This window comes from Pyrus communis, chromosome 11, assembly GCF_963583255.1.
Source record: "Pyrus communis chromosome 11, drPyrComm1.1, whole genome shotgun sequence".
Lineage (NCBI taxonomy): Eukaryota > Viridiplantae > Streptophyta > Magnoliopsida > Rosales > Rosaceae > Pyrus > Pyrus communis.
Window position 1 is genome coordinate 8,268,630 of NC_084813.1, and position 21,098 is coordinate 8,289,727.

Sequence of the window (21,098 nt, forward strand, 5' to 3'; positions counted from 1 at the left end):
CTCTTGACAAAGTTGTGATCTACTGGAGTCACAATAGTGGAAGATTACCAGGGAGCTCTACTTGCTAATTTTCAAGTTAGGCCAATTTTGTTGGATCGTGTACTGGAAGCTTAAGTGAATGATTCAGAATCTCAGGAGTTAATACAAGCAGTGTCTACAGGGAAAAAGAAAGATCTAAGGATTAGCAATTTCAATGGTATGCTGATGCAGGGCGACCGAATGTACGTGCCTAATGTCGAAGAATTTAAGAAAGATATACTTGATGAGGCCTATGTTTCAGCATATGCGATGCATCATGGGAGTACCAAGATGTATCACACCATCCGACCTTTCTATTACTGGCTTGGTATAAAAAGAGAAATTGCTGAGTACGTGAGTCGTTGTGCAGTTTGTCAGTAAGTTAAGGCAGAAATGAAGAAACCTTTTGGGTTGTTATAGCCACTTCTCGTACCTCAGTGGAAATGGGAAGATATTACCATGGATTTCGTGTACAAGTTACCTCGTAAGCGGAATGGTTATGATGGTATTTGGGTGATAGTTAATCAACTCACCAAGTCAGCACACTTCATACCCGTTCGAGAAAATTACTCGTTGAGTCAGTTGGCAAAACGGTTCATTTTGGAAATTGTCAAATATCATGGTGTTCTGCTGAGTATCATTTCTGATTGGGATCTAAGGTTCACTTCTAAATTTTGGGTAGCTTTCCAGGAAGCTCTTGGTTCAAGATTGCTTTATAGCATGGCTTATCACCCTCAGATGGATGAACAATCTGAGAGAACCATTCAGATGCTAGAAGATATGCTGAGATCCTCAGTTTTGCAGTTTGGAGACACTTGGCATAAGCTTTTAGCCTTGATCGAGTTTGCTTATAATAACAGCTATCATTCTAGCATTGACATGTCACATTTTGAGGCGCTTTATGGTAAACCATGCCGTATCCTGTTAAGTTGGTCTGAAGTTAGCGAGAGAGTGTTAGTGGGCCTTGAGATTGTGGATGAGACCACACAAAATATTCTAGTGATTTAAGCTAACTTGAAGGTGGCCCAGGATCGACAAAAGAGTACCACTGATAGACATTCAACTGACAGGGTATATAAGGTTGGAGATTGGGTATTTTTTGAAGCTATCACCATAGAGAGGCGTGATACGGTTTTAAAAGAAAGGTAAGTTAAGTCCTCACTATATTGGACCTTATCAGATCACCGAGCGAGTTGGTGAAGTTGCCTATCAGCATAAGCTACCTCCAGAATTATCAAAAATACATAACGTGTTTCACGTGTCTATGTTGCGTAAATATGTGTCTAATCTGTCGCACGTAATTCCTCATCAGCCACTGGAGATTAACCCAGACTTGACTTACGATGAGGAGCTGGAGAAGATTTTGGATTGGAAAGACAAGGTTCTTCGAAACAAAACCGTTTGCATGGTGAAAGTTTTGTGGAGGAACCACTCAGTCGAGGAAACTACCTGGGAAATGGAAGATCGTATGCGGGACTTATACCCATGTTTGTTCTTTGATTATTGATTTGTTATGTGAAATTTTGGGGATGAAATTTTCTTAAGGGGGTAGATTGTGACGACCCGTCCCAATTTACTATATAATTTTCTCCTCGAGCGTGTAAAGTGACGAATATGCCCTTATTGGCTAAGTGACGTAGAAGTGTATATGCAGTTTTAAATTATTATTTCCGTTGTCATAATTAAATCATACTCGACGTCGCAAGTGCAATGAAGTGAGTTAGAACCGAATTGGAGCCGTAACAAAAAAGTTACGATTATTTAGGTGTGTATATGGGCAAATTGTGGACCAATTATATGGGCTCCTATTTCTTTTAGCCTAATCAGATAATTCATTTTTTCTTCTTTTGGGCCAATTAAAATTAGCTCTCTCTTAAACAATCAGAACACACACACACACACACACACACACACACGCACGCACGCACACACACTCACTCCGTACACCCGAGGCACCCCCCATACACAACCATCATCAAACTCACACGGATCAAACTTTTGGAAACCACCACCATTCTCCTCTTGACCACACGATCACCAACCTTTAGTTTTCCGTTTTGGTGATTTTTAGCTCGGAAACCAAAAGCTTCGACGAGGAGTTAGTTTGCTTCAGCAAGATCACAGACGATTTACAAGGTTTTGAGGCTCGGGATGGTCTCTATGCAACTTCCTTAGCACTTTTGAATAGATTTGGAGTGGAGTGGACGTCGGAATAGGTGAGTTCAAAGAGTTGCAGAGTTGGCTGGATTTTCCAAGGAATTTTCTGATCGTTTTTCGTTGGATTTTGGACTTATAATAGGTACGAACGTGTTCTACTCTTCAAGACCATCAATTCATGGATTTTGGTTAAGAAATGAAGTAGATATAGAGCTTTGAAAATTTTCCAAAAACTGGTGTGTACAGACAGCGGAGACCGGCGGGTGACCGGAGAAGAAGAAGGTATATTCCGTTAAATTTAACAGAATATTCTAACGGCACTAGGTAACACCTTTACCATTTAATGGAATATTCCGCCTATTTTGACGGAATATTCCTAACGCCATTAGGGTTTCCGTCAGTGTACCGTGCACGTGTCTGTACCTGGCTAGCGCATGTGGCAGTGCCTTGGCCGGTTCGTGAGAACACGTTCGGTGTCCAAAAATCTTTCTAAAACTATTTTAAAAATGATTAAAATATGTGAAAAGCTAATTAGAGAGAAAAAAATGATTAAAAAAATGATTAAAAAAATGTGAAAAGCTGGTTTGGTGTGTTTGATTTTTGTTTTTTAATATTTTCACCTTTGCCAGATTAGTAAAATTGATAAGCCCTTCAATGCATACCAAGAAAATTGGTGTGTTTAGTTTTGGTTTCTATTTATTTGGAAGGGCGCAAAATAGAAGGGTGAGTGGGTAAAAACAAAGCGTTTGAAAACGTATTTATCTTTATGAACATAATAACCCATTCATGTAAAACTCGTATAGTTTCCAGAAAATATTACTACGTAGGTATGAAAACCAATGCACAAGAGCAGCGAAAACTGAAGTATGTCATGTCATAATATCTCAACAATAATAAATGTAAGCTAGGTGTGAAACCAATATAAAATAGTATGCTAGTTAGAGTAACCTAACGTGACATGTATGACTGGACCTGTAGCTCATCAATCTAGGCTAGCACACAAGTCGAAGTTACCTAGTGTGACCTGTACGACAGGTTGGTATAAATATGTATGCTCAAGTGCTACGATCACGTGAAGGCTGTGTGATAATTCGCAGGTCACCTACGAGTCGGAACCACCTATTATGGTATGTACAACAGGCTGGCACCAGACTTAGATCCAAGGTAAGCGCGTGGTGTGGAAGGTGAATAATCACGTGAAGGCTGGCCCTAGCCCCTGGCGGGAGCACTAATACTGGGGTACAACCATGAGGAGCTCTAAATAAATGTATGCATACCAATGTAATACAAACCATTCAATCACATAATACTCACCTGAAGCTTACCTGAGTCTCCGCAACATCACACAATACAATTCACAAGTGTAACAATGAAATATTTAAAATGTAACATATTTACGACATGGCAAGCAAAGCATAGTTCCATATAAAAACGTTTCTGGAAACTGTATATAATATATATATATATATATATAGAAAACAAATGCCTACTCAATGATAAGTAGCAGGATCGTAACCCCTAGCTTCGCTTGTCCACGCTCATCCTCGGGGTACGTCTTACCTATATATGACACAACTATTTTTACGTTAATTAATTAGCACATATATGAAATCCAGGAATAACTCCTCATAGTTTGCTCAAATGTAAGGTTTGAATATACGAACATGTTTTACTCAATGATATGAACCCACACAAATTTTTAGAAAGATTTTTGGACACCGGACGTGCCCTCATGCACCAGCCAAGACATGGCCACATGCACAGGCCACGCGCAGGCATGTGCACAGCACATTGACGGAAACCCTAACGACGTTAGGAATATTCCATCAAAATAAACGGAATATTTCGTTAAATGCTAACGGCGTTACCTAACGTCGTTAGAATATTCCGTTAAAGTTAACGGAATATACCTTCTTCTTCTCCGGTCTCCACTGGCCACCGTCTGCACACGTCGGTTTCTGGAAAATTTTCAAAGCTTTATATCTACTTCATTTCTTAACCAAAATCCATGAAATTTATATGGATTTGAAGGTTTCAAAGAGTAGAACATGTTCGTACCTATTAGAAGTCCAAAATCCAACGAAAAATAACCAGAAAATTCCTTGGAAAATCTGGCCAACTCTGTAACTCTTTGAACTCACCTATTCTGACGTCCACTCCACTCCAAATCTACTCTAAAGTGCTAAGGAAGTTGCATAAAGACCATTCCAAGCCTTAAAACCTTGTAAATCATCTATGATCGTGACGGAGCAAACTAACTCCTCGTCGGAGCTTCTGGTTTCTGAGCTAAAACTCACCAAAACAGAAAACTAAGGGTATGGTGGTGATCATGTGGTCGAGAGGAGAATGGTCGTAGTTTCCAAAAGTTCAATCTGTGTAAGTTTGATGATGGTTGTGTATGTGGGGTGTCTCGGGTGTACAGAGAGGTGTCTCGTAGTACTCATTGCTACGAATGTGTGGCACAAACATAACGCAATTTGGAGTTATAACGAATGAGTTATTAATGAACGAAGTCGAGGACAAAATGGTCAATTAATTATTTTCTGGAAGGCTCCAGATGTTTTAAGCTAAATCTGAAAAGCCACGTGTGTGGCTAGGATTGAATGGAATGAGAGATGGTCGGTGGAGATGGAAAATAAATGAGAGAAGTGAGGGAGAGGTGAGGAGGAATAGAGAGAAGGGAGAGGGTGAGTGACCAATGGGAGAAAGAAGAAAGGAAGGAAAATGAGAGAGTGAGGGAGCATCGGATCACCCTTGACTCGGTTCCTCCCCGCCAACTCGACCTGTTCCGCAACCATTATGACGGTTTTCTATCGATTTTTCCGCCAAATTGCAGCCACTCTCCATCTGGGAACTTCTCACCGACCCTTCTTCTTCTTCAATTTCCACCCATGATTGACAGGTTTTTGACCCTAGTTTCAAAAGAACATCCACGTCGGCTCCGAGGGGTGCATGGTGGCGAATCCGCCATTCCTGCAATGATTTCTTTCAAATGTCACCACCATTAGCCCTCCCTTGAGCTCAAGAACAATGCCCAATTATTGGTTGGAGCGTCGGAGTTGATTTGATGACAAATCAAGAACACCTAAATTCTAGGGTTCCAGCGGGTTTATGGCGATTTGAAGCTTTTCCAGTTCAAATTGGACTTGGCTACATGTATAAAACTTGCTCTACTTGTTAAGATCTTCATTCTTGTAAAATTTGAGAATTTTTAGAAATAGTTGAATTTTCCGACGAATTATAACAGTCGACCGTCACGTGCGGCAGCTCGTGTAGCGGCACGTGGCCAGTGGGCCGATGCTGCCTATTTGAGTTAAATTTGATGTTATGATGTCAATTTGATAACCATTTGTTATAGTTCGATAGTTTAAACCTAGTATGGAATATTAAGTCACTTGACCATTTTATGATTCGACGATCCGACCATTGGATCGTCACCAAACTTTAGTACGTTATAGTAAGTAATATATGAGGATCATAGGAACTTACATATAGAGAATCCGACGTACGGATCTTCCCGAATTGGATTTGTAAGTTTATAAAATAAAACGTTAACCGCCACTTGAATTTGCAATTGGCGAAGATCCAACCGATCGTTGGATCGAAATGAAACTTTAGTATGATGTTTTAGAAGCATAATGTGGATGCTTGGAAGTTAGAAATTGGAAATCTGACATGCGGATCTTCCAGATTGAGTTACGTAGGGTTGTAGACCCTACCGTCGATCTTTGATTGACGGTTGACTTTTGGTCAATGGGTCTCCAATCATTCTAGAATGTCCTTAGGGATGTGTTTTATGTAAGTTACGTGTTCCATCGATAAGAATTCTGAGACGTGACTGAATATTTGTTCTAGGCGACGATTGTTCGTAACGCCACGATGACTGAATATTTGTTCTAGGCGACGATCGTTTGTAACGCCACGATATTCGTGCTAGGGAGTTGTAGTGCGGACCTTAGGTGAGTGGGTCTTTTTTCTTTTTACAATATATATATATATATATATATATATATATATATATATATATAAACTTTACGATTTCCATAAATGTTTTAAATTGAGTATTGCATTTCATGCCATGTCTAGAAAATGTATTATTTTTAAATGTTGCATTGTTATGTAATGTGTTTGTGCTAAATGATCCTACAAAGGCGTAGGTAAGTTCATGTGAGTTATTATGTGATTGAAATGGTTGCATTATATGAGCATGCTTATATTCATTTAGAGCTGATCATTGCTGCACCTCGGTGTTAGTGCTCCCGCCCCGGACCAGGGCACAGTCCTTCACGTGATGTTCACCTCTCGCACCGGACGCTTGCCTTGGATCCAAGTAAGTGCTAACATGTTGTACAGACTGCATTAGGCAGTTCCGACTCGTGGGTGACCCGCGATTTATCGCTAGCCATCATATGATCGTAGTACTAAAACGTACATATTTACATCCAGCCTGTCGTACAGGTCACACTAGGTGACTCCAACTTGTATGCTAGCATAGATTGATGAGCAATAGGTCGAGTCGTACATGTTACATTAGGTGACTCTGGCTAGCATGTTAGTTTAGACTGATCTCACAACTAGTTTATATTTATTATTGCTGAGGTATTGTGGCATGGCATGCTTCTGTTTTTTTTTTTCTGCACATGTGCATTCATTTTTCGTACCTACGTAGTATTATTTTCTGGAAACTATATAGGTTTTACGGCGAGGGGTTATAACGTTTTCAAAAGGTTTTTATTAAAGTTTTATTTTCAGGGTCACTCATCCTTGTTTTTCGCCCCTCCAGGTTCTAGTAGCAGAGTTTTCATACCGACGAGGATTATTGGCAAATTTTAATGTAGACGATTACCATCAATGGTATAATTCTCACCCTATTTTACTGTACTGTACTTATGCTCTGTCATCACACGGGAATTGGGTTCATTCCCGCTCATAGCGCACTAAGTGTTTGGTAGCATAGCTTGATTCGGAGTCCTAATGACATTTCGGGTCGGGGTGTGTCAGTTTACATATTATCTCTAGTTAAATAAGTTTAGTTTTGGTTTTTATTTATTTGCATTTTCTTATTATTATCACTTATGTTGCGCAGTTGGCTACGTCACCCTTATGTGACGGCCAACACATCTCGACTCGGGTCGGGATGCATCAGTTTGGTATCAGAGTATAGGTAAAACGAAAGTGCAATCGAACTAAATACTAATTAGTACTAAATGCAGAAGAGAGCACTAAGCATAAAGCTAACAAACTACACCGAGTATTGAAGTCAGGAAAAATGTAAGGTTAATGTTAAACTAAATTTATTGATTTTTTTGTGCATGAGTTAATCTATTTGTTACGTGTCATGGTTAAATTTTTGTTTGTTCCGTTTTTCTTTTTATCAATCCTTTCCCTTTCAAATTTCGTCCAAGTCCAACATTGCAGAAACTTACATGATCGGGTTTTACCAACTCTTTTGGAGCCAACATGGCTCTCTTTTGGCCCAACGCTTAGTTGTAAGTTTATTTTCGGTGCTTTAGTTCAAATACATTTTAATTAAGTTGTTATTTCAGTTATGTTTTAATCAAAGTTATTTTACTTTAATTGTTTTTCATACATTTAACTTCGTTCTTGTTTTGCTTATCTTTAAGTACTCGTCATTTACATTCTCGCACTTTATTATCTTACATATTTTACTTAATCTCAATTACAGTCTTGCACTGTCATTTATCACATCACATAAACCCTAGAAAAACCCTAGCAGGGTCAGTCCCTCGTTTTCTTTCTCACGAAGAACAAAAATGTCATCTCGCAGCCGACCCTTTCCTTAGGTTTGGGTCCATTGGCAACCCTTTCTTTTTGTGCAATTTCCTTTTTACCCTTTCTCCTCTAGAATCTTAGGCCATGCCATTTGTGGATGGCTTTTTTCCCGACGCGTTTGCCATTTTTCGACGTTTTAAGTCAATCTCCTGATGTTTATCATTGTATTTTGTCTTTGACAAACCTAATCTATATCTTGTAATTGCCCTTCTTCAACTTTTGACATCCATCATCTTTCATCTCTTGCATAAGCGTCTTCTTCCCACACACCACTCCTCTCATAACCTTTGCTCAAGACTACAAACGACAAAACTAGTTTGGTCACCAAATCTCGATCCTCCCCTCATTACCCCTCGCTTGACTGCCACGCAGGAATATCAGGGCCAAGCGTTCTGCAGCTTAGCCCATGAGAGGGTTTTTATATGACATTACCCCTATCTCCTTCTCAATTGTTTGTGTTTTTGGTTTTTTTAGGGGTATGTGAATGTGGTATGGATATGGTGGTTTTCTACCTACGGTGATTTTGGTGGCGAAATCTCGTTGGGGCTATTTTCTTGTTGCCTGTGTGCTTAGGCCCAAATTTACACTATCGGCCTATGAAATCAAGGCCGTTCAGTGAGCATAGCTCCACACTGTTAAATAGAAAAGAGAAAATAATTTTATTATTGTTAAAGGATAATATTATGATTTTTTTTTATCATAATAGTTATCTTTTAATGGTGAATTATCTTGATATTTTCTTGTACAAGATTAGATAAGATGCAAATTATATCTCCGACTTAAAAGCAAGCAATGCAATTCAATTTGATTTGGGATTCTTGGAATTTAGACGTGTGGTGGATTGGAGCATCATAGCATAAAGATGAAGATGCCAAATATTATGGTTTAAATGGCATACCAAGATGGAATCAACAAGGAGTTTCCTCCATGTGTGCTTGGAGTTGGTCAGCCTTGCATGCATGTTATTGACATATTTCAAATAGGGATGCTTATCAACACAAAGATATATGCTAATAATTGGTATATGCTATTAATTAGCACGTGGTGGTGTAGTGTTGGTGAGTGATAAGGCATAAGAATCATTTGTTTTGCATGAGATTGTTATGCAGGATGAAGCTTTGATATTGACGGTAGTTTTACAACACGACGGCCATCAAGATAATAGTTCTATAAATATGAGATGTGTAGAAAACAGAAGGCCTCTTCAAATCAACACACAAATTGCTCTGCGCAAAACTTCTCAACAACCCTGAGACTTTTTCCTCTCCCCATTTCTTCTCGCCAACAGATCTTCAGTTTGGATAAACAGCACTGTGAAGGCAACCACCAACATCTTCATTTTGGATAGACAGCACTGGAGCCGTAGAATCAGCCGATCGAGGAGCACCTTTAGTTTGGATAGATAGCACTGCTTCAAGACCAACTGGTTATTTATCCAAGTCTCGGTCAACAAGAATTTCTGAGTCTTTATTGGTAGAGGTCATCTCATCAGCCTTCTCGGCAAAGTGAGGTGTTTTCAGGTTACTACATTTAGCACATTGAAAGCCAAATTTGAAATTAAACTTCGCAGAATTAGCAGCCTTGTCTTCAGGCTTTAGAACCCGAAGGCCGAAATGTGTTCCTTCCTTGGCCGCAGTCGTAAGATCAAGAAGTCAACAACGCGCCCAATGCCACATCAACATATTTTACTCCCTGGTCGAACTCGGCCGACGAGTTGGCACGCCCTGCACACAATCGAATGACGTAGTTAGCTTATTAATTACTCGGCCTATGCACCACTTAGGCTTGGTAATTTTTAGGGTCAACAGTGTGATAAATTTTTGTGTTGCAATGCCTTGTCTAATTTAACGCAGAGTTGATTTTCTTAGGGTAGCTACCCTTGTCCCTTGTGGATGCTAGCGAGGTGGTAATGGTGGCAGAAATGGTTGCATCGGCTGCGTCTTGTCTTTGCTAGACAAGGTTAGGATTCCCTTTTTTGTTTTTTTTTGTTTTTCTGTTGATTGAGGTTTTTAGCTATCCCCAATTTTTATTAGGCAGTCTAATGTAATGTGCACGACTTTTTCTGGTTTTCTTTGACAAAGATTATGCATTTTATCTATGAGACTCATTCAAATTTTATGTTGGTCTTGCTTTTAGTATATTGGACAATGCTAATCTGGTTTTTAAAACTTCTTATAAAGGCCTTTTAGATTTGAGGTTGCAGTTCAAAGTTTGACAAGGTGACAAATGATTTTTCATATTTTGAAGAAGCAAGGTTTCTATCCATGCGTACCGGGTTCGAAAATCCTATTTTCCCTAATTATTGTAATAGGTTTGAACTTTCCTCCATCCCCCTAATAATAGTAATTTAAAGGAAAAGAAAAGAAAGTTAATCAGTATTGCAGATAAAAGGATTTCCCATAATCTTTTAGCGCATGTAGAAAAATGAACTATTTAGATCGTTAATATCACGTTCCGATATTTACAGTTAACTAAAATATGAGATGATGTTGTATAGTTTCCAGAGGCTTTAAACTCCGATTCGATCAATATTTTCACTAATGGTAAAACTCTGAACATAATATGAATAATCCGAACTGTTTATCTTCCTGCATCCTCTAAAAGATCATGTTTTCAAAAAATAAAATTTGGCAAGAAGAATTGAGCGTAAATGTAAACAACAATCAACGATAAAATTTCGATCTTTAGTTTATGTGATTATGGTGGCAAAGTTGAGCCCTTCACAAAATTTGTAAATCTTGTCATTATGAGTGTTTATACATTTTTTTTTTCACACTTCTACATTAATTAATATTTATTACTTAAAAGACAACCGTGTTTATGTTTTGAAGTAATATTCATGTGACAATGTGATATGTATGTCACATCCCCGCCCGGGCCCCCACCACATCTCGGGATTGACTCCATCGTAGTGCGATATTGTCCGCTTTAGGCTCCGACCAGGCCCTCACGGTTTTGTTTCTGGGAAGTCAGACGAGAACTTCCCAGTGGGTCACCCATCCTAGGATTGCTCTCGCACGAACTCACTTAACTTTGGAGTTCCTATGGAACCCGAAGCCAATGAGCTCCCAAAAGGCCTCATGCTAATTAGAGGTGAGAATGTACATATAAGGCATAGATGATTCATTCACCTGAGCGATGTGGGATCTAACATGTATATGCTAATTTAGTATTATGTTTTTCATTTGATTATTGGTTTAAAACATATTTTCTTTAACATGTCAGTCAATTACCCGTTAATATTAACGGGTCGGGTTACATTACCCGTGCATTTTGACGGGTGTTGCACGTGCATGACATGATCCATAAAGATATCCGGTTTGACATGAAAATGACACGAACGCGGAAAATACGATACAAATACTACATCCAATTTTTGGAAAAAATAATTAAATTTTGTTATTAAATTTTTTAATTAATTTTAAAATTTAATATTTTGTCCCTCAATCAAAGTATTCAAATTGATAAGACTTGAATCAATGAAATAGGAAAACGAGAGATGAAAAATGATGCGTTGTAAGTTCAGAAAAGCAGAAAAGGATAAAACAAAAAGGGCAACTAAAAAAAGGTGTTTTGAGGTCTGAAGCCCACACGGGCAAGGAATAAAAAGAAATGGGCTGTTTGTTGTTTTTTTTGTTTGAAAGTCCTTGAGGCCCACAGAGTTTTCTGTGACTATCACTTTGAATGCTTGAATTTGTGACCACTCAAGTGATAGTGGTTTTTTCTTTTTTTTTGTTTGCTCATTTGTTGTTGCAATTGGGATATGAAAATCTCTTTCGTATAGTGGCGAGATATGAAATCAGTATGCCAGTCTGCCAGAATTAGTCCAATCAAGTTCAATTCAGAATGAATCAAAATCAATCAAGTCCAGTTCACCAATCAAATTAAGTCAAGTCAAATCTATTTCACTTCGCTAGCCTGTACGTGTAGCGAAGCTACATCCGCATCTTCTTGTTGGCAAATTCTTGTCATGTGGCATGAGTTTGATGGAGTGTTAAAAAATTAGTCAATTATTTATTTGGGTTTGCTTGTTAGTTTTGGATTTGGGCCTTACCCATCCAAATTATGTTTTCTTAAATTTTGTTCTATATAGCATAAAGTTTAGTATGAATAACAAGTTAGTCACAATGTAGCCATCAATATATAGCCGTCCTGGCTCTTGTTTATTTGATTTCAATTAATTATATCATAGTTTTGTATTCATTTGTTCATCGTGCATTCTGATATTCAACTCTTTGCTCACCTGCACAATGTTTTTCATGTGTAAGTGGTTGAGATTTAATTAAATCTCAATTAGTTAAATCTTAATTATTCACTGATGAAAAAAATAAATGAAAGAGGGAAAATTTCCATTCATCTTCTTTTATAGAAAACAAAAAACAAAAGCCCTTAAGTAACTCTAACCCACATTATTAGTTTACAAGCTTTCTAATGACTGCTGGTCAGCATGCTCAAGGCTTCAATGAGTTATATCAAAGTTAAGTTGGTTAGTCGCGTGCTATAACTTTCAAGCATGTCATTTGTTGTTATTGGGGGTGGTTACATATGAACAACAAAATCCAAGTTTCAAAATTGTTTTGTTTGCTGGGTTCAAATGAATAAAGAAAAAGGGCATGCTGAGCAAAAATAGGGTGTACAGAGAGCCATACACATGCTATGTTAATTACAAACATGACACATAAAAGGCAAAGGGGAACTTGGAGATTCCCTTGTATGTATTTCTTGAGGATCCTTCAACGCGAAGAGAGAGAATATCCATGTATATGTATTTATAATTTATAAGCACTAATGAATATGATACCTAGTTGTGACCATCCGCATTGCAATGCGTCGCTTTGTTCAAAGGGGGAACCATGTAGGGATCAGAATGGTTCTGAGCCTCCCCTAGCATTTTCTTTGGGTTCAATTTAAGGCTTGTAACTATTATGCAGTTAACTTGCATCATTGTGGGTTTGAAGAAACTCAAGGTGATCAGAAGAGGGAGAGAGAGGAAGTAAGAGAGAGAGCTGATTTTTATTTTTATTTTTGCTTTATAATTTTATTTTATTCCTTGAAGTCTCTTACTTATTTTTTTTTATTCTCCTCCTCTTTCTTCCTTCTTCCGCTTAAAAGGACTTTTATTTTGCGAATTGTGATAATAGGCATGGGGTTGAGTTGAGAAAGAGGATGACAAGGACAACGTCATACCAAACTTGAATGATGGTTAGCTTAGGACATGGCAAATCCTTTGTTTTCTTAGATCAAGAAAGTGTTTTAAGATGAGACTTTTGGATCTTTTCTGAGCTATAATTTTGACTCTACCACTAACTTTGGTTGGCTCTTTGATTACGAAATTGCAAAATCATTGTATATATCCTATTGGTTTGGCAGAACAAAAAAGAGCAATTTTTTTAACTTAGGCCGGTGGAAAAATATCCACATAATCTTCTTGAGCACTAACAATTTAAACTCATGATTATGTCGGTGTTTTTTCTTCAATATAATGCAACTAACAAATTCTCAAATAGAAAGAAACTTAGCACAATATATATATATATATATATATATATATATATAAGTAAAAAGAAAGCTGTTTTTTTTTTTTCATCAACAACCCAAAAAAAGAAGAAGAAAGAACTACTTTGTCCCTGTAATAATTGTATTATTAGATCTCACATTATAAACACTAGCCTTCATGCACGCTTTCACGCACGTGTAAAAAGCATTTTTTGAATGACGGCGTGTTACGCGTGACTTATATGTTTTAAATGTATTTATATGCGTAAATTGACAAAAGGAAAGTCAAATATTTGAAGTAAATAAATCATTTTAGATTATACTAGAAGTAACATCTCATAAACTAGTTAAAGCAACTGAATTCACATAATAAAATCGGTCTCTATAGAATTTACATTAAGAATTGAGAAATTAATATTTAATAAACAATTGATTAAATCACATTATTGCTAGCCATTGTGAGGTCAAGCTCTCCCCCTCCCCATTAATGTAGATAATATCGTTTGTTTAAAAAAAAGATCATTTGACAATTAATTTAATCACATTATTATCCACGTGCGAAAGACCTTTTTTATAACCAGCATTACACACTTCTTACAATGTTTTGAACGTGTTTAAAAATAGAAAAAAATAATATTTAATAAATAACTGATCGAATCACACTATTGCTAGCCCATTGTGAGACTAATTCCACCCCCTTCCCCTAATGTAGATAATATAGTTTGTTACATAAAAAAAAAAAAAAACAATAATTTGACAACTTATTCAATCACATTATTATCCCCATGTAAAAGACATTTTTTATACACCATCAACTTTGTCATTTGTTTATTATTTTCTCTCTTCCCTTTCATTTTTTTTATTCTTTACACATGAGACAAAAACTTTGGTGTCACCCGCTTTGAAAAAAATAATTGGACCAAAATGCCCCTCAACCAAAAAAATTCAAAACTTGCCCAAAATCATATTTCAAATTATGCAAGGGTAAATTGGTAATTTTGCTATCAAAAATCTAATCTCCACTGTGATGCACTGTTCATCACACCTCCGGCTTTATATATAATAGATTACTCAAATAACTTTGTCCTTGAAACCCCAGGGTTTTTCCTGTCATTGATAATTAACTCGCTCCTTAGTAATGTTCGAGACCACATGGGTTTACATGCATGACTATACTTATTAAAGCGAAAGTTAACCGATTAAGCTAACGAATCACAAATTTATACAAGTATTAAAATCAGAATTCGATAAACATAATAACAAACTAACCCGTTGAAGCAGTAGAAGAAGAAGCCAAAGTAGACCTCTAAATAGTGCACCTTCATCTATTGCAAATACTCAATGCTCAACTAGACAATAGGACTTTGGTTCAATAGAGAGCGTATAATTTGTAGAAGGAGTGACTACTACTTATATTGAGCTAATCTTCGTGATTTTCCTATTAAAATCAGCGTAGGAAACAGACACACAATTCCAATCCAACAATGAGTACTAAGTATCAGAATTCATTTAATGTTTTAATTCCAAACTAATTAGGACAACTTTAAACTCTTTAACAAAACCTTTCCATACCAATTTGAAACAATATGACAGGTTGTAACTCTCACTATCACCCTCACATTCTAACATTTCATTCTAATCATCACGTTTCAAAGTCCACCAGTACAACAAGAATATCCACCAATCGAAGAATCCAGAAAATCGAAATGTTCTTCTTTTTTCTCGAGACTTCCATCGTCCACCAGTCCGTACAGTAATGCCCATCAGTTGATTTCACGCAAGAAACTGGTCTAGGTATAGCAGTTATAGCATAGATCTTGAATCCGATTCTGTATATATAGGATTATAGTGTTTTCACCACTTTGGTGTTTATGGTAGGAAATGAACGCTTCAAGATCCACCATGTTGACCTAGTTGGGTGGAGGGCCGAGGCCAGGGCCATTTTTGTGTACTTAAACACCATACAATTTAAAACCAGTCGACCAAAGAATGATTACAGCCATGAAAAGTACATGGAAGTGTGCCATGGAAGATCAGAATATGGAAGTGGATATTCCAAGAATAAACCTCTGCACTCATCGCCACTTCTCATTGTACTCAATTATCCCACAAATTCAACTAGTTTAATTGGTTAGGGGGTTGGAGTTAGAGAGAGTCTAAGTCAAGCACTTGTAATCGCTTACTATTACAGTTTAGTGATATTCTTCTTTACTAGCAAGTAAGAGGTCTTAGGTTCATTTATCGTCAAAAGCAAATTAGAGCTACATTATTGCTAACTCATTGTGAGACTTAGTCTCTGCCTCCATCCCATATAGATAATATCTTTTGTTCAAAGAAAAAAAAAAGTCAAGCGCTTGTAGGAGTTAATTTATTTAGACCCCTAAACCCTATATTTAGACCCAATAAACCACCTATAAGCTCATCCATGATCTGACAACTTTTTCTTTTTCGAATTGATCGATATCAAATTTACTATTCTCAATAAACATTAAAATTCAAAAGACTAGAAAAAAAAAACACCAACTCAACCCCCCATCTCCCCTCCACTCTCACCATGAACCTTTCTCCACCACCAGTATCCCTACAGTGACTCGGAGACAGTTAAGGTCTTCCTAATGTGATACAACTAATATTATAAAAACTTTATTTATTTTATAATTTTTTGAATATTCCCTAACTTTTTCGTTCATGTAATTTATTGTTCTTTCTTAATATATAAATTGAACTAATTATGTGGTATACTAGTACGCTTATCCTTTTTAATATATAAATGTATGTTTAATATTAAAACAATAAACAAAATATATCCAAAAGTAATAATAAAATACAAGAGTTAATTACAAAATATATAATTTGAGTAAATTATCTATTCTAAAACTAGGGAACAATTGACTGTTCATTGGGCTACAGTCAATTGTTTGCCTCTTGATTTCAACTTATTTACAAAAAAACCATGAGAATTGGGCTGGGTTTGAAGGATATTATTTGAACTGATAAGGGTGATTTTGTCCGGACGGTTTGGGACGAATTACCCATTCATTTCACCTTATTTACAATAAACCCATCAAATTTGGGCTGTGTTGGAAGGGTAATTATTAGAACTTATCAGGGTAATTTTGTCTGTAGGGTTTCTTCGACTTCTTCTTCCTCTCTCTTCATTTCTCTTAACCTCTAGCCCCAGCGCCGCTCACCCCCGTTCTTCTTTTCTAAAAGAAAACCCTAGCCACTCAATTTCTCTCAACTCTAGCCGTACCTCAACCAATTTCTCTCAACCACGGCCTCCATTTTAGCAACTCGACCTCGATTCCATCCGCCTTCCTCCCGGCGAAGACTTTGGCATTATCAGGTAATCCTAGCTCCGACCCAAACCCTAACATTACAGAAATTTGATAGCAAGAATCGTTCTTTCCTAAACCCTATCGTGTTTCCATAAGTTTGATAATGAAAGTTCGTTTTTTGGAATTTATAAATTTTGTGTTTTTGCTCTGTAGAAGCATGATTTGAGTTTTTTTTTATTTATAAATTAATTAAAAGGTTGGTTTTTATGGTTGCGTAGCTCATATTCATTGCAGTCTAGATCCCAACAACCCAAGGATGATATTTCCATGCTAGGGCTCTAGGATCGTCAACCCATCGATGATATTTCGCTCAAACTCGCAAATCCATGTTCGATCTTCCAGTTTCAGAGCAAAACATTGATCCAGTTCCCAGATACACAAGAAGCAAAGGTAAAGACTCGGTTTGTGCCTCAAAAAATATACTCTCTTCTCTGTTATGTGCTTGAATGCCTCGGATCTGGGACCCTGGATTGCTGAAAATTAATTTCTTTGCACCCCAACTATGAATTTTAGCATTTTTTTTTTTTCGGATTAATGCAATCACAATGTTATTTTATTGATTTTATTTACCATTTGTCGTTGAATTTATTTCTGTAGGAAAGGTACTAATTACCGAAGTGTAAAGGATAAGATTTTATTGTACTACCTGCGCTCAGCAGCTCAGTCTTTCCCCTCCTACTCCAGTTGTCTTACGTTTTCTGTTATGCATTTCACATTTCTTGGAATGGATAATAGATAACTACATATTCGAAGTTGGGGATAATTAGGTTTTTATTTATTTGCTTTTTGTCATGGTTACTCATAATTTGCTTTAGTTTGGTTTTTGATTGGATAATATTTTGATTTGCTTTAAGAGTTCTGATCTTCCACTATAATTGTGATTTGATTTATGAACTGATATTCGCACATTTGAAACTGATGTGCAGACCATCATGAGGATCACCACACCCATGATCATGTTCATGATCCTGGTGTTTCTTCTGTCAGCATAGTTTGTGAAGGGAACTTAGAACTTGGAAAGGTAGGATCTCTGTTTTGTCGTATTTTGCAATATATTTGATAATTTCTTCTGTGTCTTCCATGTGTACCTGTTGCCTTTGAATGAGACAAGTACACATTTGAGGGCCAGTTGCATCCAGAGTCTTTGTCCAGGCATGTATGAAAGAAAACCTGACAAAAACTACTGATTTCGTTTTTATTTTTTCAGGCTAACATATGGCTTGGTACACTGTTGTTGAAACGAAGTGAGGACATATATCGTATGAAAGGTCTTCTATCAGTTCAAAGAATGAAAAAGAGATTTGTCTTCCAGGTGAGAAACTTGCTGCTAATGGACATTGACATCTTTTTTATGTTAATGGATTTTTGGATCGTGTCTTTACTTTCTGATAGAGAAGTTTGATTTTAGCTTATTTGTTTCTACGGATTAATGCATTCAAAATATTATTTTGTATGATTTTTTACATACGTTTGTGGATGAAGGGTTTAGGTGCTCTGAAAATGCCCACCCTTATTTTTTTTACATCAAGTGTATATGGCAACCCAGGCATTCCAACTTGCTCAAGTACTTCAATCTTTTCAGTTTTTGGTAATTTTTGCCCCTGTTTGGTTGCTGGGAAGGAGAGGGAAAATAAGGGAAATCATCAAAGTTGATACATATCATTTGTTTTTAGTCACATTGATTTTTATTGTGAGAAATTATGTGATTATTTTTTTATAATTACCTGTGGAATTGAATAGTATTAGCTAAAGCTCTCCCAATGCTCAGTTGTATCTATATTAAGAAATTGTTGAGTAGATGGACTACAAAACTCAAATTCCCTCCTTCTGTATATTTGCAGTTGCTTTTCCGTGTAAATCTTCTCTTGCAAAGAAATTCAAAGGCCTCTAATTGTATTCATGGACTATAACTGTAATTATACAATGTACATTATTATTTAAATATAAAAAGGTATAATTTATATATAGTCAATTTAGACTCATTAAAATATACAATCTTTAAATAAAAAAGTAAATTTTAAAGAAGTTGAAGTAATATATGAATGCTATGTGATTTATTATGTTCAAAATTGAAATTGGAATCATGTTGTTCTTTGATATGAATGAAGTGTGGTGTTCTCCTTCAAAAAGTTGAAATTAGGTCTCTCCATCCCCTTAATTTCATTTTCTATTAGCAAAGAACTGGGATACCAATGTACTTATGTGTATTGTTTCAATTTCTATGTTTGCTAATCTTTTCCCAGGGAAATACTTCATTTAAGGAAAAGCCTGAAATAATGTTGTCAAGTGTTATACTGAAGCTATCAGATTGAACATGATGTGTGCAACTTAGATTGCAACCATGCAATTGCTTACTTGAAGGTAATAGTCATTCTATTGCATGCATATCTTTAGAATCTTTGTTTTTTATAACTATTGGTGAAAGCACTGCAGACCAAATCATGTTATATATGCTTATTGTAAACAGTTATGTTTGTAAATTTGAAGCCCAAATTAACATAATTTTCTCCCCTGTTTGACCACGCATTTATGAATGTTGGATTAAAATGTGTTTATTTTTGGGAAGAAATGAGACGGTTGGTTTGAGTTTTAGAAGCCTTTGTTTTTCTGCCTTTTATGGCAATGAAAAAAAAGGGGGAAAACATTGGTCTTAATTGTAATTTCCAATTCTTTACGCTGTTAGTAGTTAAAATTAGGGGAATGGCTATTAATATAATTTTTGGTGTATTTCAAGCTTCTAATTCACAAGCTGAGTGAAGGTCACAATAAGTATTAGTCACTACGAGAGTGTTGGACTATCCTCATTCTGGAACCAGGTTTAAGAGGCCCCTGACAATGACATTGAAACGGGTATATAACCCTCTTCTTTTCGTCTTTTAGTCTTTCGCTTACTCAAGCATATGTTGTCATTTAAAATTAGTGGTCTGGTTAATGTACCTGCAGTATCAGTAGTTCCTCTCTTTTTAATGGAGTGATTCCCTTTCTTGGGCATGTAAAATCTTGGTGTCTGTAAATGCACACATCACATGACTTTTAACACAAGTCTTGCTTCTATCATTTGATGTTGCAGTGGGTAAGCTCTGAATTTAATGAATTGTTCAACTTTGAATTTAATGAATTGTGGTGTTTTATCTTCTGAATTTCTAACCTATTAATATTGGAAGACCTAAAAGATTATTCCAATGTATTGTTTCTGGATTTATTCAAATTAGTAGTGAAATGATGGTATTTATAAATTTTAATTTTTTTTTCTATGATTTACATGTTGATGCAGATTTATTCTCTACGATTCTCTGGTTAGGGTAAGCATTTTGGTGAGCTTTGATTTTGTGAGGGTAAGCTCTTAATCTTTCCTCTATCGTTTTGTAGTTCATCCTATTGTTTTAATTTAGAGCTATTTTAATGCTTTTATGTTTGTCGTTCTGTGCTGGGAAATTGGAAAGCTCTGGAAACAATATAGTTCTTGAGCTAATGTGAAGATTTTGGGTTGAACATTGTGCTGTGAAGATATTGGGTTTAATATTTGATTCCGTTTTTCATTTTGCACTTACAAAAACAGAGGATTGTGGTTAATTATTGTGATGTGAAGCTTCTATTTGATGTCGACTTAATGAGTAGCGATGTAAATTAAACTACGTATTTTATGGATCAATTCACATATTTCTTGCTTTTTCTTTCATTTGGAGATAATTGTGTAAATGTGTGGTTTTGTGAGCGTTACTCATGTAAAACATGCGTTCTCTAAATTGTTACATTTAAGAATGCGATTATATCGCTGTAGCATTTTCAGTTAAATTTTCTATGAATATTATTCATGATTTGAAAACCCGCAGCAAAGCGCGGGCAGTCCTGCTAGTAACTACAAAAATCAGAATATTTCAGAAGTTATTATCGAAATAAGTTCGGAAAATTTCAAAAAATTTGGATGGAAAATTCGGAATTCTTAGAATCACTAAATGCATTCTAATTTTTCAGGAAATATTCAGATTCAGAATTTTCAAAGTTCGAATTTGGAAACTTTACTGTTAGAATCAGGAACATCATTCCAACTTACAAACCACTCTTTTATTTTTTCCCGAAAATCTCTACCCTACATATTGCATGTACGAAGAACTGACCGCTACCTAGCTATATGTTCCAGACCAGTGGAACAAAATGCAGTGTATTAGGGCGGAAGATTAGGACTTGCATGGCGTACATAGGTATACAACTATGGTAGCGTTCCGTGTTAATAGTATAAGGAGATGTGTTAGTTTCTCTCTATAGACTCTTGTATTATTGACACGAGACCATCAT

General features: G+C 36.3%; 1 protein-coding gene across 6 annotated transcripts; it reads left to right on the top strand.

Moving 5' to 3' along the window:
• The first annotated feature begins 16,407 nt into the window (after nt 1–16,407).
• LOC137708518 (uncharacterized) lies at nt 16,408–20,462 on the top strand. 6 transcript variants are annotated; one of them, XR_011064796.1, is made up of 7 exons: nt 16,409–16,810; nt 17,021–17,192; nt 17,729–17,823; nt 18,010–18,114; nt 18,285–19,163; nt 20,077–20,137; nt 20,246–20,462. XR_011064796.1 is itself a non-coding variant. In XM_068447614.1 (6 exons), exons 2-5 carry the CDS (start codon nt 17,129–17,131, stop codon nt 19,112–19,114), a joined length of 333 nt encoding a protein of 110 aa, XP_068303715.1. In that variant the 5' UTR covers nt 16,559–16,810; nt 17,021–17,128; the 3' UTR covers nt 19,115–19,163; nt 20,077–20,462. The 6 variants fall into 6 exon arrangements, 2 of the variants coding, with proteins under 2 accessions (XP_068303715.1, XP_068303716.1); XR_011064797.1 differs by having other exon boundaries at nt 16,418–16,810; nt 19,046–19,163; XR_011064795.1 differs by having other exon boundaries at nt 16,408–16,810; nt 17,037–17,192; nt 20,077–20,462.
• The last annotated feature ends 636 nt before the right edge of the window (nt 20,463–21,098 follow it).

Bases quoted from the DNA above. Each gene is read 5' to 3' on its own strand.
- LOC137708518 (XM_068447614.1), top strand. From the start codon at position 17,129: ATGTTCGATCTTCCAGTTTCAGAGCAAAACATTGATCCAGTTCCCAGA. The intron at 17,193-17,728 runs GTAAAGACTCGG...ACTGATGTGCAG, and splicing joins CAGATACACAAGAAGCAAAG to ACCATCATGAGGATCACCAC. The intron at 17,824-18,009 runs GTAGGATCTCTG...TTATTTTTTCAG, and splicing joins GGAACTTAGAACTTGGAAAG to GCTAACATATGGCTTGGTAC.